The following is a 21,805-nucleotide window of genomic DNA, read 5'->3' as shown; positions in this document are numbered from 1 at the left end:
TTAGCCTACAGAAAGAATGAGACAGAGTCAGGGACAGACAGACACTTACCGTGACTATAAAACTCGAACCTCCAGGCCAGTGCCAGAGGATGGAGCACATTTTCCACAGTAACCACCGCATTTCCCTACGACCCGGGTACCATCCTGCAAAAAGATGCATCATCTTAGTTCACCTGCTTGGCTCATAGGTTTCCAGGGCTTGCACTGGCTTTTAGGGAAATCATTCCTGTACACACAGTAGGTAGCACTTCTGAATAGAAGTGGGGCCCAACATCCTCACCATGGTCTAAAGTAGGGGCTGATGAATGATGGCCTGTGGGCCCCTGTTTTTGTATGGCCCACATCTTCGCAGATTACATCCTCTTGGAGAATGAGAAAACACTAGGGCAGAAAAACTGAAGTGGAATTTACCTGTACTTCTTCTACACAGACCATTCGTGGAGGCTAATTCTTTAGTCCCTTCACACTCAGCATGGTCTTCTCAAATAAACAACTGAAAAGTCTCAGTAAAATCTACCTACTGATCGAGAACCAAAGGAAACCACTCAAAAGAACTGCTTTGCTTTTTTTAAAAAATAACTTTATTTTTATTTACTTATTTTTGGCTGTGTTGGGTCTTTGTTGCTGTGCGCGGGCTTTCTCTAGTCGCGGCGAGCTGGGGCTACTCCTCGTTGCGGTGCGCGGGCTTCTCACTGCGGTGGCTTCTCTTGTTGCAGAGCACGGGCTCTAGGCCCATGGGTTTAAGTATTTGTGGCACGCGGGCTCAGTAGTTGTGGCTCATGGGCTCTAGAGCGCAGGCTCAGTAGTTGTGGCACACGGGCTTAGTTGCTCAGTGGCGTGTGGGATCTTCCCAGACCAGGGCTCGAACCCACGTCCCCTGGGCAGGCGGATTCTTAACCACTGTGCCACCAGGGAAGTTCTTTGCTTTTTAACTGATTATTGATGTAGCTCCCAATGTTAAGAACAGCATTTATATTTTATAGTTAAGAAGCAAACCGAGAATACTACTTCTTGATATGTGGAAATGATATAAAATTCAAATTTCAGGGTCCATAAAATTTTATTGGAACACAGCCACGTTCATTCATTTCCCTCATGTCTGTGGTTGCTTTCAAGTTACTACAGCAGGGGTGAGTGGTCAGGATGGCCCTTGCAGCCTCACGCTGCTACCCTGCACACACGTCACAGTGACACAGTGTAACGTGATAGCGTTTTGAGTGCCATGAGTGTTGCTATATCATAATATTTCCTTTCGTTTCTTTTGTTACCAGTATATGTCAAAACAAGAAACGAAGACAAAAGTAGACTTTACTATTGCACTTTATTATTTTAAGATTTTTTTTTTTTGATGTGGACCATTTTTTAAAGTCTTTATTGAATTTGTTACAACATTGCTTCCATTTTATGTTTTGTTTTTTTTGGCCATGAGGCATGTGGGTTCTTACCTCCCCGACCAGGGATCGAACCCGCACCGCCTGCGTTGGAAGCTGAAGTCTTAACCACTGGACTGCCAGGGAAGTCCTGACTATTGCACTTTTAAGGTACAGTAGCATGTGGATTATTCTGTTGTCACATTTAGATGGCAAAGCATTGTGCTCATCATGCAATGGCACTGCCGCTGTGCTAAAAGAATACAATATACCAGCATCACCACATGCAGCATGTGTCACAATATTCCCAACTCACAGGAGAGCAACGGTCAAGAATTTAGAAAACTTAGAACAGAATATCTCACCATAGTGTAATTCTTCACAAAAATAAAAAATCAAAATGAGTAAGAATAAAAGATGAAAATGTGTAAGTTTCCAAATGGCTCATTTGTTAGCAAAACAAATAAATGTTTTGAGTTAATGATATCTTCTTTAATTGTAATTGCTGAAGAAATGCGTCCAGAGAAAATCAACTTGTTTAAGACTGTTATCCTTTTGGTAAGACCAGTTGCTCAACAATTTAATGACATTTGGGAGCCGCATCAAGAATCAATTAAAAAACAAAGCGAATAATTGCAGTGGTTTCCTTTGGTTTTTGGTGAGTAGACAGATTTTACTGATACTCTTCAGTTGTTTATTTGAGGAGACCATGCTGAGTTTGAAGTGATCAAAGAATTAGTCTCCATGAATGGTCTGTGTGGAAGTATTTCAAAGAGGTTGAGAAAACACTAGTGCAGAAAAACTGAAGTGTAATCTGCTAAGATGCGTTCACAACTAATCATGGTAAGAAATATGTGCGGAGCGGGAAAAGCTTTAGTTGGACCGATTTACAAAGCTTGTGAAAATGTAAGATGTTTAAAGCCTGTGATTATTCATTGTGGAAAATACGTGGACCTACCTGGTGTTACAGAACCGGTGGTGTTAATAATGAACTTCTTTTTCTATCATAAACTTAACCTGTGTCAGTTTTGGAAATTTGGGGTCAGGACCAGAAGCTGAATACCCTGACTTACCCTAACACACAGCAGATTGATGACTCAGCAGTGGTAAAGTTTTACTGTGATTTTGAGCTCAGGGCTGGGATTAAAAATGTTCTGAACAAGAAGAACTGTTCTCAATCACTGTCATTGAACACTTAATGGCTTTGGACATTATCTTTTGCTACTGACTTGATAATGTTTCTTAATGAATGGGAGCTAAAATTACAAGGCAAAAACTGCACTTATAGGCGAACGTTATACTGTGGTAAAGTCATTTCAATAACTAACATTGTTTGAATCATAAATCACGTTAAGGCAGGTTGCACACTTCCCACTCTGTCAAATGTTAAAACAAGAAGCTTTATCGCTATTCCACGTACATTTATAGTGGATATATTTCTGAGCATGAAATACAGTTCCAGTAGTATTTTTTGGACTTGGACGTAAGCGCAAAGGAAATTTTCATATTTCAAAATCCATCTAATGAGGTAATTGAGGGGCTTCCAGCTCACCTTCAATTACATGTGATTCATCTGTAATGTAATGACACGCTGAAAGGCAGATATCAAGTGAAAAATCTAATAGAATTCTACCAACGCCTGCCAAGGCATGAATACGGTCAATTAAAATGATATGGTTGTGGACAATATTAGTATTTGGCAATACCTATCCCTGCAAAATGACATTTATAAAGATGAGGTACAGAAAATCTCATTTCAGATCCGCATTAACAAATAAACATTTAGAATCAATTTTGACAGCAGAGAACACTAATTAAGCAAAATGTTGTCCTCTCTCAATATTTCATACTTTTCCTTGGTAGATCTGGATAACAAAAATTTATACTCAATTATTATTACACTTTGAATTGAATCACTAAAATTTTTATGTCAATTTGTTCTTGCTCTTGTCATATAAATACATATATAATATCAATGGTTTTTACCTTTTGGCTGGCAAAGTCTAAAATATTTACTAGCTGGTCCTTTACAGAAAAAGTTTGCTGAACCCTGGTCTCCAGCCTTGTACGGGCTGACCCTGCCTGCCTGTCTGGATTTGTCTTGTCCCATCTTTTCTCTCTACTCCCGCTCCTCCGCATTTCTTTGGGTTGCTCTTCTAACACGCCTCTTATAACACAGGGCCTTTGCACATGCTACTCCTCTCACTGGAACTCTCTTCCCTCGCCCTCTCTGTGTGCACTGGACCACCCAACTTTTGCCCAGTATATTCTTCAGAACCCAGCCCAGAGGCCACTTCCCCTGAGAAACCTTTCTGACGCAGTTACCTGCTGCACAGCACCCTATAACATGGGGTAGTTCTCTCTTTATGTCTGTCTTCCCCCTAGAATGTAAGCCCCATGATGGCAAGGCCGGTGCCTTGTTAAAATCCGAGTGTTTCCAGAAGCTAGCTGTGTGTGGCTCATGACAGTTCTAATACACATCTGGTGAATGAGTGAAAGAAGGCGGCTGAACAGGTACACTCTTCTTGGTGAACTGCGATTCAGATGGCCCTGCTAATCAGTCCCCTCAATGCTTCCCCGTGCTATGAAAAGCTCCTTGCTTCATTGTGGCACCATACCCCAATCTGAAAATTACCATGTCATGTGAGCCACCCCCTACCCCTGACTGCTGAACAAGGTTTGGCATCTAAGGTGTTTTACATTTTCCTCTACTGGGACTAACAGTGGTGTGAACCATACTTGTGCATGCATTTCAGGATATCTTTGGGCTGTATTTGATTCATATGGTCAAACTATGAAAGTCTCTTGAAAACAATGGATACTCTCACTTAAAAAAAAAAAGAAAAAGGAAAAAGAAGAAACTTTCCCATTTTGCAGAAAAAAAACCAAACAGAAAAAATAGTTCTACTCTTTTAAAAATGTGCATGTTTTTGATTATGAGTGAGGTTAAGCTGGGAGATCGATTTCCATCACCCTACTTGGTCTTGGTTTTAGGGACCCCTGTTAGTTTTGGAGCTAGTCTGATATTACCAACTAGATTTGATGCCAGAACAACTGGTTTTCTAGCCAGGAACTTTTTCCCTAAGCTGAAGTGTACGTCTGGTGGCCCTAAGGATGCTGACATAGTAGGAATGTCTTTTGTCTCATCAAAGCTTATTTTTTACCCAAACTCTTCCTGCTCTGGCAGCAGAGATCAGATTGCCTCAGGCTTGTATCATGTCTTTAATAACCTCTTTAGGGCTTCCCTGGTGGTGCAGTGGTTGAGAGTCTGCCTGTCGATGCAGGGGACACGGGTTCGTGCCCCGGTCCGGGAAGATCCCACATGCCGCAGAGAGGCTGGGCCCGTGAGCCATGGCCGCTGAGCCTGCACGTCCGGAGTCTGTGCTCCGCAACGGGGGAGGCCACAATGGTGAGAGGCCCGCGTACCGCAAAAAAACAACAAAAAAAACCCTCTTTAAACCTCCGTTTCCTGGTGCATCTGTAAAATGGGGATAATAAGAGTCTCCCCTTATAGGTTTGCTCAGCATAGCAGTTGGCCTGATATAGTACTCTGTAAATATTAGCGATCATTGTCATAAAGGTGTTTTTTATGTGTGGATTACCATCATAGCCTGTTCACGGACGTGAGGAGCAGCCTGAGTAAGGACAAAATCGCTGATACTAGCTCTGCAATGTTCATGTTACTGCATTAACTAGGACTCAATTTGATTTAGGTAAAGCCTGAACTAAAACTTACTTCTATTACAGAATAAAAAAAATATATTGAGAAAATGAATAGCAAATACATGATTGCCATGGAAACAGTGCCTATTTCAGAGAAAAACGGTATGTTTTCCAGCACTTTTGAAGCACCCGCTCCCATACAATGAAACACTAATTGGAAAGCATTTTTATTTCTTCATTAAAGCAAGCCCTCTAGAAATCTCTTTTCTATAAATATTTTGTTAGTAGAGTTTGAGCTATTACATATAATTAAAATGAATGACCTCTGTTCCATTAAGAACAGTTTATAGGGCTTCCCCGGTGGCACAGTGGCTAAGAATCTGCCTGCCAATGCAGGGGACACAGGTTCGAGCCCTGGCCCGGGAAGGTCCCACATGCCGCGTAGCAACTAAGCCCATGCACCACAACTACTGAGACCGCGTGCCACAGCTACTGAGCCTGCGTGCCACAGCTACTGAAGCCTGCATGCCTAAAGTCCGTGCTCCACAACAAGAGAAGCCACCGCAATGAGAAGCCCGCGCACCGCAACGAAGAGTAGCCCCTGCTCGCCGCAACTAGAGAAAAGCCCACGCGCAGCAACAAAGACCCAACACCGCCAAAAATAAATAAATAAATTTACTAAAAAAAAAGGAATAGTTTATAGTTCATACTTTTCACTCCTTTCTCTGCTTTTTGCAGTCAATGTGACCAAGGTAGGTTGACTCATATAATTTAGCAAAGCCAACACATCTTTGATTGAAATGTGCTTATCTGCATTTCTTTGGAGTATGCTGGGGATGAAACTGCCCATAAAACACAGTATTTTTTTTTCCGACTATAGTCCGAATCACACTTATATATATGAATATATGTATAAACATCTAATCTTCTATCGGTTTGTACAGAATAAAATGTACACATCTATAAAAGGTAGTTTCACTCTACTTGTCTGTAATATGATTTTCATACTTGGTGGATAATTGGGTTTTCACAAATGAATTGTGGGTTAGGAGGCAGCTTATGGAGGACTGATACTATGCTTGCTATGTGCGTGCACACACACAGGTATTTATCACGTGACCTTAACTCCACCGGTTGCAAATGAAGTAAAAGATTAAAAGACAGGAACTGAGTCCATCTCCCCCACGGTCATGCAACTTTCATTAATTTTTAATTTCAAAGCAATTCTTCCATTTACAGCTCTTCCCCTAGAATAAGGAATGACCGTTGGGCCCCAAGGCCAGGTACGTCAGAAACACAGGTCCCCAGCCCTCTGTGGACCCTGCCCATCCCCCAGGTACCCGAAGCAGCACAGAGCCCTGAGGGTACCTCTCCCATCCTGCCGAAATGAACCTCCCTTCACTGTGCCTGGCTCTGAAGGCCATTCCGGAACCTCCTCCTGGACAGAAGGCCAGACAACAGCTCTGAGAAGGGGCATCTTTCTGGGGGTGGGGGGATTGTCCGGATGGGGCCTGAGGACCCTTTCCCATCCTGAGCACATTCATGAGTTGAGGATGCACAGAATATCACTGGCAAAGGAGCTCAGAACGCCAACCTGTGCTCTCCAATCTCACAACCGGGCCAAGCCCCCCTTTCTGTCTGGCTGCCCCTCACACACAAGCAGAGTAGAAACTCGGTATCCCTAAGTCGAGCCGGTACAGCTGAAGCATCTGTCTAGCGGTCCATCCCTGGGTCCAGGGGGCGTCCCACATGCCTTACTCCCAGGTGAGGCAGGGCCCACATGGACAAAATCCACGTGGTGCAGTGGGGGCCAGCCAGGTCCAGGCTCAGCCTCTGCTCAGGCTGCAGTCCCTTGTCCTTCCATTGCTAGCAAGCCTGCTTCCTTCATCACCTTGACCAATCCTGCAACCTTAAGGCAAGCCTCAGGCCTATGAAAATGTTGTAACATTAACAGCTAATACTTACTGTGCCCCTGCTGCCTGCCCAGTGACATGTAAACAGCTTTATCTCCCTATTTCATTTATGCTCCGCAAGAACCCAACTGGGTAAGGATCACCAGGGTCCCCATTTTATGCGTGAAGAAACGGAGACCCCTGAGAAGTTAAATAACTTGCCCAAGGTGGCAAGGCTGGTAACAGCACATCCAGCGATCTGACTTAAGGGTCTGGGGCTTAACCTCTGTACACTGCAGCCTCTGTAGGCTTTGATTTCAGTACCCTTCCAAGAATCTGATGAGAAAGCTGGAGGAACGGGATTGAATGTATATACACTGCCCAATACATAGGGGCTGTTTCAATAGCAAAAATCATTATTCTTATACACACACAGGCAGCCAAGAATGAACCTTGACACTGGGTCTTGTTTTTACCAGATTTGTAACTGCTGGTGAGACCACGTCCCTGCCCTGCACGTGGTTCTGGTAATTCAGTTCTACCCTGAATGACTAGAGTTTTCCTTTAGTTTCGCTTGGGGAAAACATTTTATTGCCAAGCAGGTTTGGAAAATGGAGGGTTTCGTTGTGTTTTTCTCTCTGTAGCTCCCAGCAGAAAAGTGAAGGGAAGTGAGAGTGATGATGTGACGGGTGAATCAAATCAGGGCTATTTGGAGAAGGGCTTAGGACTGGCCAGGATCTGCGTGCCGTAGAGGACACCAGCCTCGGTCCCTCAGAAGCAAGACGGTGCTCAGTCATGGTGGGAGCAGGACATTACACAGTTTTCTAGAGTGTGTTCCATGGACCACTGGTAATTCAGGGAAATTAAAAGGTATAACTTTGAAAAGAAGGCTCTGCGGTTGGTTTAACTTAGGTCAGTGATTCCTAAAATGTGATCCCAGACCAGGGCATCGGCATCACCTGGGAAACTGTTGAAAGTGTACATTTCAGGCCCCTCCCCAGGCTGGCTGTGTTTTAGCAAGTCCTGGCCCAAGTTTGAGAACGAATGATTTAGGGAAATGCTGGTTTGAATAAAACCACACAGGTTTCCCTCCTGTACACTTTATTCCACCCTAAAATACACACATGCTTACTGCGACTCTTCAAGAAGGAAAAAAAATACAATTTTTCCAAGTGTCTTTGCCTGCGGGAGCCTATTTTCATGGAGTATCCCTAGGGGATGCTGCTCTGTGGACCGCATAGCAGGTCAGGCACACGAAGCATCATTTCTCGGGGCTGCTAGGAGCTAGAGATTGCTCAGTGCTGGCTCCTGGGGATTCATAAGGAGTGTTCGACAGACCCTTGAGATTAATTTTGAGCTCAGGCTCTCTGAGCTGTCATGGAACACCAAGATTTTAAAAAAAAAAAAGTGCTGACAGGCAATTATGAAACCAATTCCCTTCAACACAGGCGTAATCCCCCCAAAGCTGGGGAAACAGCCAGCCCGTCTTGGCAGGGCAGTAATCTTTGTATCCACAAGGTGGCGCTCCCGGCTATAATTATATTGTTAGGTTCTGGATGAAAACTGCAATAATGACACTAACAAACAGAATTGAAACTTAGATTACAGTTTACACAGATGGCTTTCTATACAATCATGCTTTAAGTCTGACCACGTTTCGGTCAATTAATTTTTTTGTTTGTTTCTCTCAGTCACTGAAACATAATACATAGTAGGAGCAGGGAAGAACTTAATTTCAGGAGTGTAAAGCACACATCCTAAAGCACGTGTGTTGTCTCTCAGCTCTCTTTATTCCTTTCAGTACGAGAAAAAAATTTTAATGATTAATTTATAAGCAAGCGATATGGTCATTTAGTTAATCAGATTTGAAGGAGCTGATTGGCTTAGATAGAGAAAAGAGGGAGTGAGAGAGATTTTTCTGTTTGTTTTTTTTCCCCCAAAGACACAAATTTAACACTGGAAGCTAAAAGAAGGGATCAGGAACCTCTGAGATTTCCCCCGGACATCATAATTGATGTTCCTTCCCCTCCTTGGTGGAAGCAGCTTGACTGAGCTGTTTCCTTATGTTCCGATTTTGATAGGGTTTAGAAAATAAAAATACCAGACACCCAGTCAGATGTGAATTTCAGATAAACAACACATACTGTTTTTTTAGAATAAGTATGTCCCATGCAATGTTTCAGACATGATTAAAGTAAAAAAAAAAAATCTTGCTTGTTTATGTGAAATTCAGATTTAACGGGGCATCCTATATTTTGTCTGGCAACCTCACCTTGGAATAACACCACACTTTCCAGTCCTCTTCTTTTTCCTCCCTTACTCACTTTCCTGAGACCGGGAGGCAGAGCTCACAGCTGAGGCAGGACTGGGGCCACAGGCCACACCCCGTAAGTTTTACATTTGCCTGCAGGTCAGGCTCCTTCCCCACATCATGGCAACTTCTAGGCTGCAAAGGGCAGTGCTTTCTGCCCCCGCTTATGCATTAGAGTCACCTGGGGAATTTCAAATTCCCCAGAGATTCCCCTTCAGTGACTCTGGGTAGGGCCCGGGCACATGCATTTTAAACCTTCCCAAGTGATTCTTATATACACCCACGCTGAGAAACAGTACGCAGATCAGAGCGTCGCAAGCTGTACTGAGCTCAGGAGCCATCTGGGGCCTTGTTCAGCTACAGGTCCTGCTCAGAAGCTCTGGGGCCCCAGAAACTGCGTTGTCAACAAGCTCCCAGGCAATGTGGGTGCTCTGGGGGGGATCGATCCCACCTTGAGCAGCAAGACTTTAGAGCCTGAAAAGCTGACTTGGAGAGCCTGTGTTTCTCTTAATTCTCCAGAAACCCTCCTCATGAACTACCCCTTCTTCCAGCCCTGTTTGTATTTCAATTCTTCTGAAACAGACTGACATCACTGTCCCTAAGCTCACGTAGGTGAATTGCATGTTGGCTAATTAATTGCAAGGTGTCTGAGCCACACACTCCCTTAGAGGCTGCTGGCTACTTTCAGCTTCCTAGTTAGGCATCCTCCTAATTGCTCCAATGGTTCACAGGTTCACATCTCCAGGAAGAATTCACCAGAAGGGAAGCAAGACTCTCTGCTCCACGCACCTGTACACGCTTCAACCTTCGATTTATGTCCTAAATTTTCTTGCTGACACGTTGTAAAATGGTTTGAGGAAGTGGGAAAGCACACCCGTTACTTTTAGCACCGCTGCCTCACAGGGAGGGAGGAAGGAAGAGAAAACAAAACCCAGCCCCCAACCCATTAGTAACCTTACCGGCGACTTCTTAATGTCAGAGACGGCATAATTCCCTTGGGAGATCCATCTGGCAGATTCAGTTAGAGACAGGCCGGTTCCGTAAAGGTTGATGCTAAAACGACCCTGGAATAAATGGCCAACGAGAAAGATTTTTAGTCCACGTGACTTCCCAAGCAAAGGCCACACAATAAAAGGGAACTTGGAGAAAGATATTAATTAATTATGATAGCTACTAATAATTGAGGGTTCTTTTGGGCGGGGGGAGAGTGGAGTTGTGAACGAGGCACTTTACATGCATCATCTCATCCATCCTCGCAAGAGCTCTCAGAAGGGGATTTTCTTTACAGAGGGGGACAGCGAGGCCCGGCGCAGGTGATTAACTTCTCCAGGAGACACTGAGAACCCAACTCACATTTTCCTGACTTCAAAGTCCTCACTCTCAACTACCGCTATTCTGCGTCCCTAACTCAGCAATCCTGATGTTGCTTACAATTATCAGATTCCTTCAGGAACAAAATGCCACAGTGTAATTTTTCTAACAAGATCTCGCTGCCAAAGCTTCCTTGGGTTTCAGCTCCCCGCGGCGCTGAGCACGCCGAGTCCTAAGCACAGCGGGGCGGGACTTCAAAGCAGAGGCGCGTTCTCTGGAGTTGCCAGCAGAGGGCGCGCGCGGCCTGCTCTGGACCGCAGGGGACCCGCCACCGCCACCAGGCCCAGGGAACCTAGACCTCGCAGCCCCGCTCTGGGATTCCTTTCCAAACGTGGCCTCGGGTGTTTGCCTTTTTATTTCCAAGAAGACGCTGCAGCAGAGAATCTCTCTTGCTTTCTCCATTTGTCTCTGTGTCTTTCTCTCGCAAAAATGACTCCACAAAGGCATCTAAAATAGATTGAGGTTTCCTACTCCACCATGAACAGTTTCGGAGTTAAAAATGTTCTTTCTCTGCAGACGTGGGTGAAGGCTTCCTCTCTGAGCCTTACCATCCGGTTCTTCGTCAAAACGGTCTTTAATAAATCAAGGAGAGCAGCAAGGTGGAGACTCACATCCAATCAGAGCCAAGCGTAAATTCAGCTTTTTCACCTGAACATGTTATTACCCTGTAAGAACCTCAGTTTGTCCATCTGTAAAATGGAAGGTAATACGAGTGCCTCCTTCAGAGTAGTGTAGTGAGGGACTAAATGAAATTAGCCGTGGAGTGAACGCCTGGTACCTAGTAGATACTCAAAAATATTGATACCAGCCCTGCATTTTCTAATTGTTTTGTAAGGGTTAGTTTTCTCTCTCTAACAGTGAGCTTACTGAGGGGAGGGACTTGCTATTGCTTTATTTATATCAGTTATGGTTTGTAACATGTGACTAGGTACTTGCTATTTACAGTCTTAACTAAATATTACATCCTAGCTCTTCCACGAAGACTTCCGGGATTAGGTGCAACTTGGAGGTTTCCTCTCCATGTCGGTTCCATAAATACTTGCTAAACAGAGTTTATGAACTCTTTAGGAGCCTGAAATTCCACATCTGTACCCTGGGGACAAACAGGATTCCTATTCACAGAGGTGATGGGAGGATTTAGTTTGGTCTAAGTCAGTGGATCTTATCAGAGGGCAACTTTGCTCCCAGGAGAAATCTGGCAGTCTCTGGAGACATTTTTGGTTGTTACGTCACAGCTAGTGTGTGTGTGCCACTAGCAGCTAGTGCAGACAGGCCCAGAGATACTGTTAAATATCCTACAATGCACAGCATGATCTCACACAACAGAGAATTATCCAGCCCAAAACATCAATCGTGCTGTGGTCTGGGGGATGAAATTATCCTAGAATCCTGACTCTTCTACCTTTAGTGTGACCTCAGGCTTACCTCTCCTGAGCCCATCTGTAAAATGGGTTAATAAGACATAATCTGTGAATAAGAGTAGAAGGTATAACATACCTAGCTTATTACCTGGCACAGAGCAGGGGAAATTTTAAAAATATTTTTTGGAACTTGTTTTATGACAGTACTACACAGATGTTAGTGGTTGTTATGCTGAGTGGCTTCAGTACGCAGGTATCCATGACCGTGGCTACACCGGAGGCTCAGCCTCCTTGCCCAGCCTCCTCAGACACCGGCTTCTACATGCTGTGTTAGCCCACCCGGCCATGTTCTTATCTTACTATCATTCCTGCCCTGAGGAGGGTGTCCACACCAATCACAAATGCCCAGACCTCGTTGCTGCCAAGGATGCCCTTATCTCTCCTTCCCTATCCTGTTTCCCACAAAGACTGCCTGTTCTGCCTGCATCTCAGAAGGCAGACTTGATCTGCTTTGACGTCAAAGTCCTTAGAAGGTCCAGGCTTCTAGCCTGAGGATGCCCCTGGCTGATCTGGGTGTCCAGTGTCTGAGCACGTAGCCAAGCAGACTACTTGCTAGCTAGATCTGCCCTTTCAGAGTGAGTGATCAGCAAGAGTTTTTGTCCTTATTCTCTTCCTGGCCTTTTCAGGTTCAGGGATTTGCATTTTCAGCTAGCGTCCTAGTTGACAATTAGCACTCTAAAAGTTGAGTGTCACCAGAGGAGTCAAGACCTACCGTCCTTTCTAGCTCCAGTCTGGGATATCTCTACCCCTAAAGGCCTTATCTTCAGGGTCTAAAGGGCATGAGAGCTTTAGCTACTATCTCTGTTGCTGATTTTAAAGAGTAAAGGTAATTCAGACATGCATACACTCGATGATCCAGAAAAGTTAGCCAAAGATGTATAATACCTCTGACAAACAGAGGTTCTGTTCTCTGTTGGACAAGGGTGAATGCTGCAAAAGTCTTGTCTGGACACAGGATCAGCCAGGCGTGTCTACCATCATGGGTTGGAACTCAGACACACTTAGGATCAAATCCGGCCTCTACTGAGCACTAGTGCGGGTTTGGGTAAGTTACCCGATGTCTCTACACCTCAGTTTCTTCATCGGTCAAAAGGGGGCAATCTCATAGGCTGCTGTGGATGATTAAATGCTACGCTGATTTACCAAGGCTGAGCACAGTGTCTCAAGTGTAGTAAACACTCAATGAACGCTATTAACACCAGCATCAGTAACGACAATGCTGCATCCACTGTGATCAGGATAACAAAATACGTTCTGGGCGCATCTTGAGTTGACAGCTCCTGGGGCCCTCCCCAAAGCAACAGCAATGGATGCGGAGGAAGAAGAAGCAGACTGTCAAACAGAGCATCCCTCTGCTTTCATTTCTCTGCAGTCACAGACCAAAGGACAAGCAGGGCTCTAAAATAGCTTGCACAGTCATGCTTTCTGCAGACTTTTCCCTGGAAAAGTGATACGAAAAACTCCCATCTTTCATCAATATAGCTGGTACTCGGTACACTTCTGAGGAAGTGAATTCTAGAAGTATCCAATATGGTTTGAAGAATGGGCTGGAAAAAATACAACTTAACCTCTCACTGGCTTTGGTTTTCTCACTTAGCAACTGCTTTAGTGTCAGGATTTAGCAAATCAATCGGTTCATTTGTCTCTGAGTTATTAAAATAACTGAATGCAAATTACCTCGCATTTACTGAAGTTTCCCCAAAGATGCACATATCGAAACAAGAAAATCCTGAGGCATTTGAAAAAGGCAGGACTGGCCAATCTATAAGCTGTTAAATGCAACCCATACGAATGGGGTGTTTGAAGTCTCCAGTGCTCTAAAGAAACCGCACTTCAAAAGTTTTCAATTCCTGGGTAATGGAGAAAAGGCCCCTTTTAACATTCTGTCCTTTGTTTATTTTCTTTCTCCCCTGAGTGCTTCCTTTTCACTTCTCTAAAATGTTTAGCAATACTTTCTAAAGCTCGGGGCTGAGAAAACACGTTGTTAAAAGAAAATTCAGATGTGTTTGTCTTTGGATGGTCTCTGTGGCCATGTGTAAAGGCACCCTGGGGAGACAGTGCCTGGGATTCTGAACATCACCCAGTCCCAGTTCCTAGAATCCGTGAAGGCCCACAGCGACGTGGCAAACTCTTGTCACAGAGTCTGACAACAGCTTTGTAAAGACCTCGTGTAAATCAACGGAAAGACTGGGGCCACGTTCTCCTGTCCAGAACCACCTAATTCATTATGTCTGTCCTACCTTCTCCTCGCAGAAGCTTCTGGCAAAGACTGATGCCTGCTTTGCAAAATGAGTCCAGGAGGATTATCACAGCCTGTTCCGAAAGGCAAGTCAAAACCTGCCACACCTCTAAAGGGGCAAAAACGTGTGCAACTCTAGAACGGGTAAGACTGCCTGCAGCTGCTCTGGGGGAAAGCGCATTCAGGAGACAACTCTGCATGTCTTGGTCTAAACACGGCGCATTTACACATCTGAAACAGGAGGGACAGTTTTTCTGTCTCATGCAATATTCAGAATCTTTAATGGCTGACAGTCGGGGTGTTGGAACCCACTTGCACTGGCTTTTGAGAGACAACTGTGTGCATCTCTCCCCAAACCCTCCATTTCGTGACACGATATTGATGACTTGTAACCAGTCAGGCAGAAAATTTACACCACAGAAATGGGCAAATGCTGCAAAGCATTGCTTTCCCCCCCGCCCCGGCCTCTTCCCTTGGAGAGCCAGTTATTAAACATTTACCCACATGTCACTGCATAATATTCATTGTTTTAACATCGTCCTGTGTTTAACCAAGCCCTTGCCATGTGATATCTAATTGGTTTCTAAACGTTTACCATGATCACAGATGCATTTTGCTGAACGCAGAAGTTTGGCCCCTGGCTGGGATCATTTCCTTAGGAAACACCCTGAGTAGCGGAGTGACTGGGTTGGGGGCTGTGAGCATCTGTGAGGCCCTTGATACAGGTGGCCAAAGTGCCTTCCAGAGCCGCTGTTCTAATTACATCTGCAGAACCAGATGCAGTCACGGGGGTGGGGGGATGTGAATCCCTGGGTGGGGGTTGGAGAGCTCCCGACTCGTACCTGAGGGCACTTGGCGGCGCTGTAGCAGTCCCCGGCGGTGGCAAAAGGGACGGGATGTCCTTCGCGTGTCCTGGCAAACTGTAAGTCAGTGGCTGTGGGGTTTTGGAGAAAGGGTTACAGGGAGCAGAGAGGTGAGAGTATGAGAAAGAGAAAGGGAAGGGCCAGGATATTAACAAGGAGACAGAAGGGAAGAAGCGTTAGAGAAATCATAAGAGGAAATGGGAGAGGAAAAAAAACAAACCAAAGTATGATTAGTGAGCAAACGGATCCAGATGTACACTTGCTTTCCCCTCACTGTATCTGTGGGTCTGAGAGCTTCCTTCTCTGGGTTTTACCAGCGCTTTCTGTCTCTTCACAGTATGGAAGCCAAAAGGGGGGCTTAAGATGACTTTGGAATTGATTCCTATATAAATAAATATGTGAATCACCTCGCTTAAATGTAGTGTAATTGGATGACTGTGAATCTCCTGTAGAAGCAGCCACTGAGGCTGCAGGACTGCAGGACAGGGCGGGGAATAAGCCAGCAAGGCATTTCCAGCTACTTAGCAGTTATTCCCCGAGGCTCATCTGTCCTCCCGTGGCCCAGGCACTATTACCACCAGAATGGGGAGCAATTAGAACTCACATCTTGAAAGTATTAACGGCAGTTTCTTAAGTGTGGGGCTAACTTTTTAAAAAAGTTTTTTTTAAAAAGCCAATAAAGACAGTGCTCGCGTTTTTAACCCTCTGGCGGCTCCTGAGAACAGCTCTGAGAATGGGGAAGGCGTATCAGGAGGTGGCAGACTGAGAATCCTACAAAATCTGGTGGGAACTAGAGACCAGAGGCAGCTTTTTAAACCTTTCTGCTTTGTCTTTCAGGAACAGCAAGAGAAGGCCTTAACCTTTCTGCAGGTTCGTGGGAGGGAAAGCTGAGTCCCCCAACTTCCAAGGGCAGAAGCCCTGCCCACCTGAGCACGCAGAAGCCCTGGGTAAGTGGGAAACTGCAGATTCTGCCCTTAGCCCTCATCAGTCTGGCTGAAGGCAATTAAAAATATCTTGGTACAAATCAGATTTAATCTACCTGCAGAGGAAAGCAAGGCAAGGTTATGGGAACATGTTAATGAAGAAAAATTAATTATTCATTATTTGTTTCTCCACTACTCGAGGGAACGTGTTTGGATATTTGAGCTGTCTTTAACCACTCCTGTGATTAACATCCTTAACAAAAGTGCAGTGTTGGCTGGAGTATGACATCAGTCCACGCTCGGGCTAGTTTAAAAAATGGTAATTCTGTCCTCCGTTTTTCTTCTGTAAATCGACAATCAGAGAAAATTAGTTTTACGCCCATGTGCATGTTTGTGTGTGTGTGTGCATATGTACACTGCTAGTGGAAGCCCAGGGTGGGGTGAATGTTGCTACATGAATGTCATAGCTTTGGAGTTTGCATCTGCTACCTTAAAACTTCTTCTCCCTTCGAAAGCTCTGCTACCCGGACTTCCCTGGTGGTCCAGTGGTAAAGAATCTGCCGTCCAATGCAGGGGACGCAGGTTCGACCCCTGGTCAGGGAACTAAGATCCCCTATGCCGCGGGGCAATTAAGCCCGCACAGCCCAACTACTGAGCTCACACGCCTCAACTAGAGCCCACGTCCTGCAGACTACAGAGCCCACATGCCCTGGAGCCTGTACGCCACAACTAGAGAAGAGAAAAACTGCACGCCACAACCAGAAAGAAGCCCGTGCACCACAACGAAGAGCATATGTGCCGCTACTAAGACCAGACGCAACCAAAAAATAAAATAAAAATAAATAAATAATAAATAAATCTTAAAAAACAATTTGGCTACCGTGCTTGCTTTGCCCACCTGGCTCACTCCCGTTTGGCCTTAAGGTCTCAATTTCAATGTCATATTTTGGGGGATGCTGCCCTGACTCCCCCACGGCGATGGTGCCCTTTCATGTGCCTCCGTCTCCTCCATTCATTCATTCGTCGCAAATCTGATGCAGCACCGCCCCTGTGCTCAGCACTTCCCAGGCACTGCGGGGACAGCAGTGATCCAAGGGTGCAAAATCCCCCCCTCTGGCAGCTCAGACTGGGATTGTCATCACTGGACCCTAAGTTCCTCTTCACATCCTCCAGGCCTCGGCCCAGCCCCTGTGCAGGATGTTTTTGTTGTCTGAATGCAGAGACCCATGGACACATCCCCCAGGACGTCCCATGGAACTTACTGATGATCTGCATGGTGGTCAGGTCTATTCTGATCTTCTGGAAGCTGGAAAACCCAGCCGCCGTGTAGTCTTTCCGACACTGACAGTCATCACGTCGGCTCCCGTTGTAGGGACATTCGGTTGGGTTGTGCAACCTACATTACAGAGAGAACATCCCAGTAAGGATGGGGAGGTCCTTCCAGGGATCTCCAGGCATCCGGGATCTTCTGAGCCTGAGCTCTCCTACCTGTGCCCGTAAACCTCAGAAAAATTCTCAGAGTCACCGTGGACCAGTGTCATGTACTCCTTGGGGCGGTCAGAGTGCATCCCTGCACAGAAGACCTGAAAGACAGACCAGAAATAACCTGCAAGGGGTGGCTCACAAACGGGACCATGAGGGCCAGGGCCGCTGGCTCTGAAACCAGGCTAGAAATAACGACTGAGCTCCGACGCGTACCTTCAGGAGCTTTCCCGTGACGATCAGGAAATATTCCCCATCTTCACCGGCACCTTTCAGCCTTTTTACTTCCTTGCAGTTCTGGGGCAACTCGCCTGGAAAACACAGACCGCGAAAACGGGCTGTGATTCTCCAGGATGTGCAGTGGCCGCCGACGGAAGGAGTTACGTTATGCATGCTCATGTCTGTCTGCAAGGGGGCCAATTTCTTAACAATAAATTCTATATTTCTGAAAAAGGCAGGCAAGCACAACAACAATGAAACCTGTTCTTCAAGCTGCAGAAAGACGGCTTCAGTGGGCCAACTTACAGTTATAGATATTGTGGCAGGTTTTTCTTTCTTCCGGCTTCAACTCATCAGGGCATAAGTGGCTGGGCTGGTCCTCGTTGGTGAGACACTGCACAGATCTCTGCATCACTCCGACGCCACAGGACACGGAACACTATAAGGCAGAGCACGGTCAGAGCTGTGGCTGCGGAACCTGGAGATATGGGCTTCTCGTGGTGTGGAACTCAGAGCCTGGAGGCTTGCACAGGAACCCCGTGTTGCTGGAAACAAATATCTGACACATGTAGGGCACTTCCTATGGGCCAGTCTCTGTGCTAAGATTTTTTTTTAAAATAAATTTATTTATTTTACTTATTTATTTTTGGCTGTGTTGGGTCTCTGTTGCTGTGCAGGGGCTTTCCCTAGTTGTGGCGAGCGGGGGCTACTCTTCGTTGCGGTGCACGGACTTCTCATTGCGGTGGCTTCTCTTGTTGCGGAGCACGGGCTCTAGGCACACAGACTTCAGTAGGTGTGGCTCGTGGGCTCAGTAGTTGCGGCTCACGGGCTCGGTAGTTGTGGCTCACAGGCTCTAGAATGCAGGCTCAGTAGCTGTGGCTCACGGGCTTAGCTGCTCCGCAGCATGTGGTATCCCCCTGGACCAGGGCTCGAACCCGTGTCCCCTGCACTGGCAGGCATATTCCTAACCACGGAGCCACCAGGGAAGCCCCGTGCTAAGTCTTATATATACATGTCTATACGTACGTACATCCATACCTACATATGTGGTCATACATGTGAAATATATATATATAATATAATTTCCTCATCTGAGCCTCACAATAACCCTATGAGATAGTACTAGCATTATTCTATTTTTACAGAGGGGAGATTGAGGCTCCAATGTTAGGAAGTTTGTTCACGGTCATGGTGGAGCCAGAATTTAAACCTTAACCCCTTTCAACTGGTCCCACACTTTTGCCCGATCATCACTTTGCATCAGTGAAAGCCTCACAGTCAGGAGCCAGGGGGCTGGGGCAGTTTTCAAGGGCGTTCCCAATATCAGATATTCTTACTCGTTGTAACCCCAATGCAACCAGGAATTCCCGATGTGGAAGCACTAGTGCTTACAGAATTCTTAGCCACAGAACCCACAACGAACAACTCCGTAACCCTTTTTCAGTGACAGACAAGAGTTCTGGGTGCTGTTTAATTTTAAACTGTGGTAAAATATATGGAACTTAAAAAGTTGCCATTATAGCCCACGTGCTTTTTAATGCATGAACGCATTTCAGCTTCACAAACACCCCATTCTGCAGGGGAGGGAACAGACATGAACGCTTGGCCCCTTATCACAGGTCGTTCAATTGGGAACAGCAGAACCAGGAATCAGACGGAGGCTGTCTGGCCTCCCCGCCCCGTCCCCCTCTAACCAGGCCAAACGGCCCAACAAGCAGAGAAGCCCCCTTCCCCCTTCAGCCCATTTCAAGATACTAACTCCTGTTTCTCACCCGGGGCTCTCCTGGAAGGACAGCTCAGGCAGGACATGTTTAAGTCGGGGTTTGAGATCCAAAAGCTTTCCGATTTCATCACTCAATCATCTACTTACGCTCCCCCAGTTGCCAACTCTCCAGGTGGCAGAGACAGGGCACTCCCGCAGGTAGCAGGGCTGGACGCTGGGTGGCTGTGCGCCCGGGCAGTTGATGGTGGTTTGATAGCTGTACTCATAATTCTCCTTCCCGGTGTAAATCTCGCTACAGGAGACAAGCCTTTGTTTGTAGCCCTTTCCACAGGTCACTGAGCACTGGGAAGAGAGCGGGTAGAGAGCAGAGGTTGGAGCGGGGCCTGGGGGCAGCCACAATAGGCCCCTGACCTCCACGGTGAACACTGACCTCGGGACAATGGGGCAGAGAGCTCTCACTTTATTAGCTTCTTACGGGCCGCGGGGGACCTGCAGCCCTACAGGAGCCTTCTGGGATCCAGGGCTGCCACTACACCTTTTGGCCCCCGCTGCGGGCGGGGGGTGCCTCAAGCCCCCGCTCTGGATTTCACGGGGAGACGGGGCTGGGGGAGGTGCTCCAGCTGTCACCGGGTCCACTTACAGTGTCCAGAGCCCTACGTACTGGCGGCCAAATCACGCCTTTCCAAACCTACAATGACCGCATCAGAGAAGCGACCAAGTGGGCTGGAGAGAGCGCCAGAGACCACCTGTGTGTGAAATCCAGGCTCTCCCGGGACTCTGGGACAACCTTCCTTCCCTACTTGATGGTCTGCTTTCCCATCCGCCCTCCACTTAATTTCCTTCTTTCTTCTCTCTCCCTGGCTATATACCGTGACTTAAATGTTACCTTTCTGCTTCCCTCCCCCCAGCCCGGCTCTCTATAAATCATGCAGTCATTTAGACCTTCTGCCGTAATTATACGGCATTTAAAAATACCCAGATGATACAGAAAAGGAGAAAGAAAAAGGTATTTTACTGGTGTCCCAGCTCCTTCTGTGATGGGACATCTAACTGGTTATTAATAAGATTTTAGATTACATTCGGCCTCCTCAGCTAAGTATTTTACATAATACTTTTAAAACTGAATTAACCAACAAATTATTTTGATGATATTTTTGGGCCAAGTCACCAAATAACTGGCCACTCCCTGTGAAAATGCAACATAAAATTAAGGTAGAGTTTCAGGATTCTCAAGATCAAAGGTTCTTTGGGCGGGGGCAGATGAACCCTGGAAACAGTGTGCAGCATGTGGTGTGTTTTGCTTTTTCTGGGGTGAGGGACCATAGCTTCTGCACGTTCTCACTTGCTATTAAAACCAGTGTCTCTTTTTCCTGGTGTCTCCTACGCTGTCGCTTTAAGCCACGTGGCTTGCCGCCCCTGTAACTTTTCCAGGGGAAAGGCTCCCCTTGACGGGGTCCTAGAGTGAGCAGGGAACTGGCCCAGCCACAGGCATGCAGAGCATCCTTGGGCTTTGCTTTCCAGCTGGCTTAAGACATGCAAATACTCTGCGTATGTTTCTTCCTTCTCCGGCTGCCGCTGTTCAAATGCCCAAAGATGCAGTTGATGCCAGGCCAGGGGAGCGCAGGGGTAGTCTGAGGTGTTTCACGCATGGATAGATGGCTAATAAATGCTGTCTGTCCAAGCTGTGGGTATCTTAGAGTATCTAACTCAGTGCTTGCACGCCCTGACCTCAGTGAGGACTAATTTAAACAAGGCTGTACTTCTGAGAAGGCAAGTGCTAAGACACTTTCCCCTTACCAGCCACAAGCAAAAGCAGCCCAGTGACCATTTACGTGGGGGACGCAGTGGGAGACAGGTGTTGACAGATGGAAATGAGCCCCGAATATGGTCAGGTTTTATTCAGAGGCCCCCAGAGCTCTGAAAAGAACCCTTCAGTAGCTGTTAAGAGCATCCTGAAAATGTTGAGTGCCTCTGGCTTCCTTAATCCATTTCAGGCCAGAGCTGTTGAGTGTAAGAGGCTCTCATCGCTGGGGAGGGGAGAGAGGAGGGGAGGGGAGAGAGGAGGGGAGGGTCTTATGGTTGACTCTCCATGCCTTGGGGCCATGTGCATGTTTCACGATGAGTGCAGATTACTTTTCTAGCTTGAAAATAACCATAAAGCAAAATGAAACAATAAGAATGTGGGCTTCTTGCGCTAGCGATACACGTCGGGCCCAACCCGGGAAATGCACACATGGGCCAGGGCTGATGGAGTCTTCTCCTCCAATAGGGAGCACACAGAACTCTGCAGGTGATGGAGGCCCCAGACAGAAGGCAAATCCTGCTGTG

The 21,805-nt window shown here is 46.4% G+C and overlaps 1 protein-coding gene across 4 annotated transcripts in view; it reads right to left on the bottom strand.

The window, feature by feature from the left end:
• ADAMTS9 (ADAM metallopeptidase with thrombospondin type 1 motif 9) overlaps positions 1 to 21,805 on the bottom strand; it is a 226,339-nt gene that overhangs the window by 58,923 nt on the left and 145,611 nt on the right. For all 4 annotated transcript variants that reach the window (XR_007479510.1, XM_004267994.3, XM_033424784.2 and 1 more), the window contains 8 exons: positions 19,625 to 19,819; positions 18,061 to 18,193; positions 17,752 to 17,846; positions 17,542 to 17,636; positions 17,316 to 17,449; positions 15,110 to 15,201; positions 10,196 to 10,300; positions 50 to 144 (listed from right to left, as the gene is read on the bottom strand). Coding sequence is in view for 3 of the 4 variants with exons in the window: in XM_004267994.3 (XP_004268042.1) it covers positions 55 to 144; positions 10,196 to 10,300; positions 15,110 to 15,201; positions 17,316 to 17,449; positions 17,542 to 17,636; positions 17,752 to 17,846; positions 18,061 to 18,193; positions 19,625 to 19,819 (939 nt within the window). In the remaining variant the exon portion in view is untranslated. The remainder of the gene's footprint in view (positions 1 to 49; positions 145 to 10,195; positions 10,301 to 15,109; positions 15,202 to 17,315; positions 17,450 to 17,541; positions 17,637 to 17,751; positions 17,847 to 18,060; positions 18,194 to 19,624; positions 19,820 to 21,805) is intronic.

This window comes from Orcinus orca, chromosome 10, assembly GCF_937001465.1.
Source record: "Orcinus orca chromosome 10, mOrcOrc1.1, whole genome shotgun sequence".
In the NCBI taxonomy this organism is placed as follows: domain Eukaryota; kingdom Metazoa; phylum Chordata; class Mammalia; order Artiodactyla; family Delphinidae; genus Orcinus; species Orcinus orca.
This window is presented reverse-complemented; position numbering and strand designations above follow the sequence as displayed.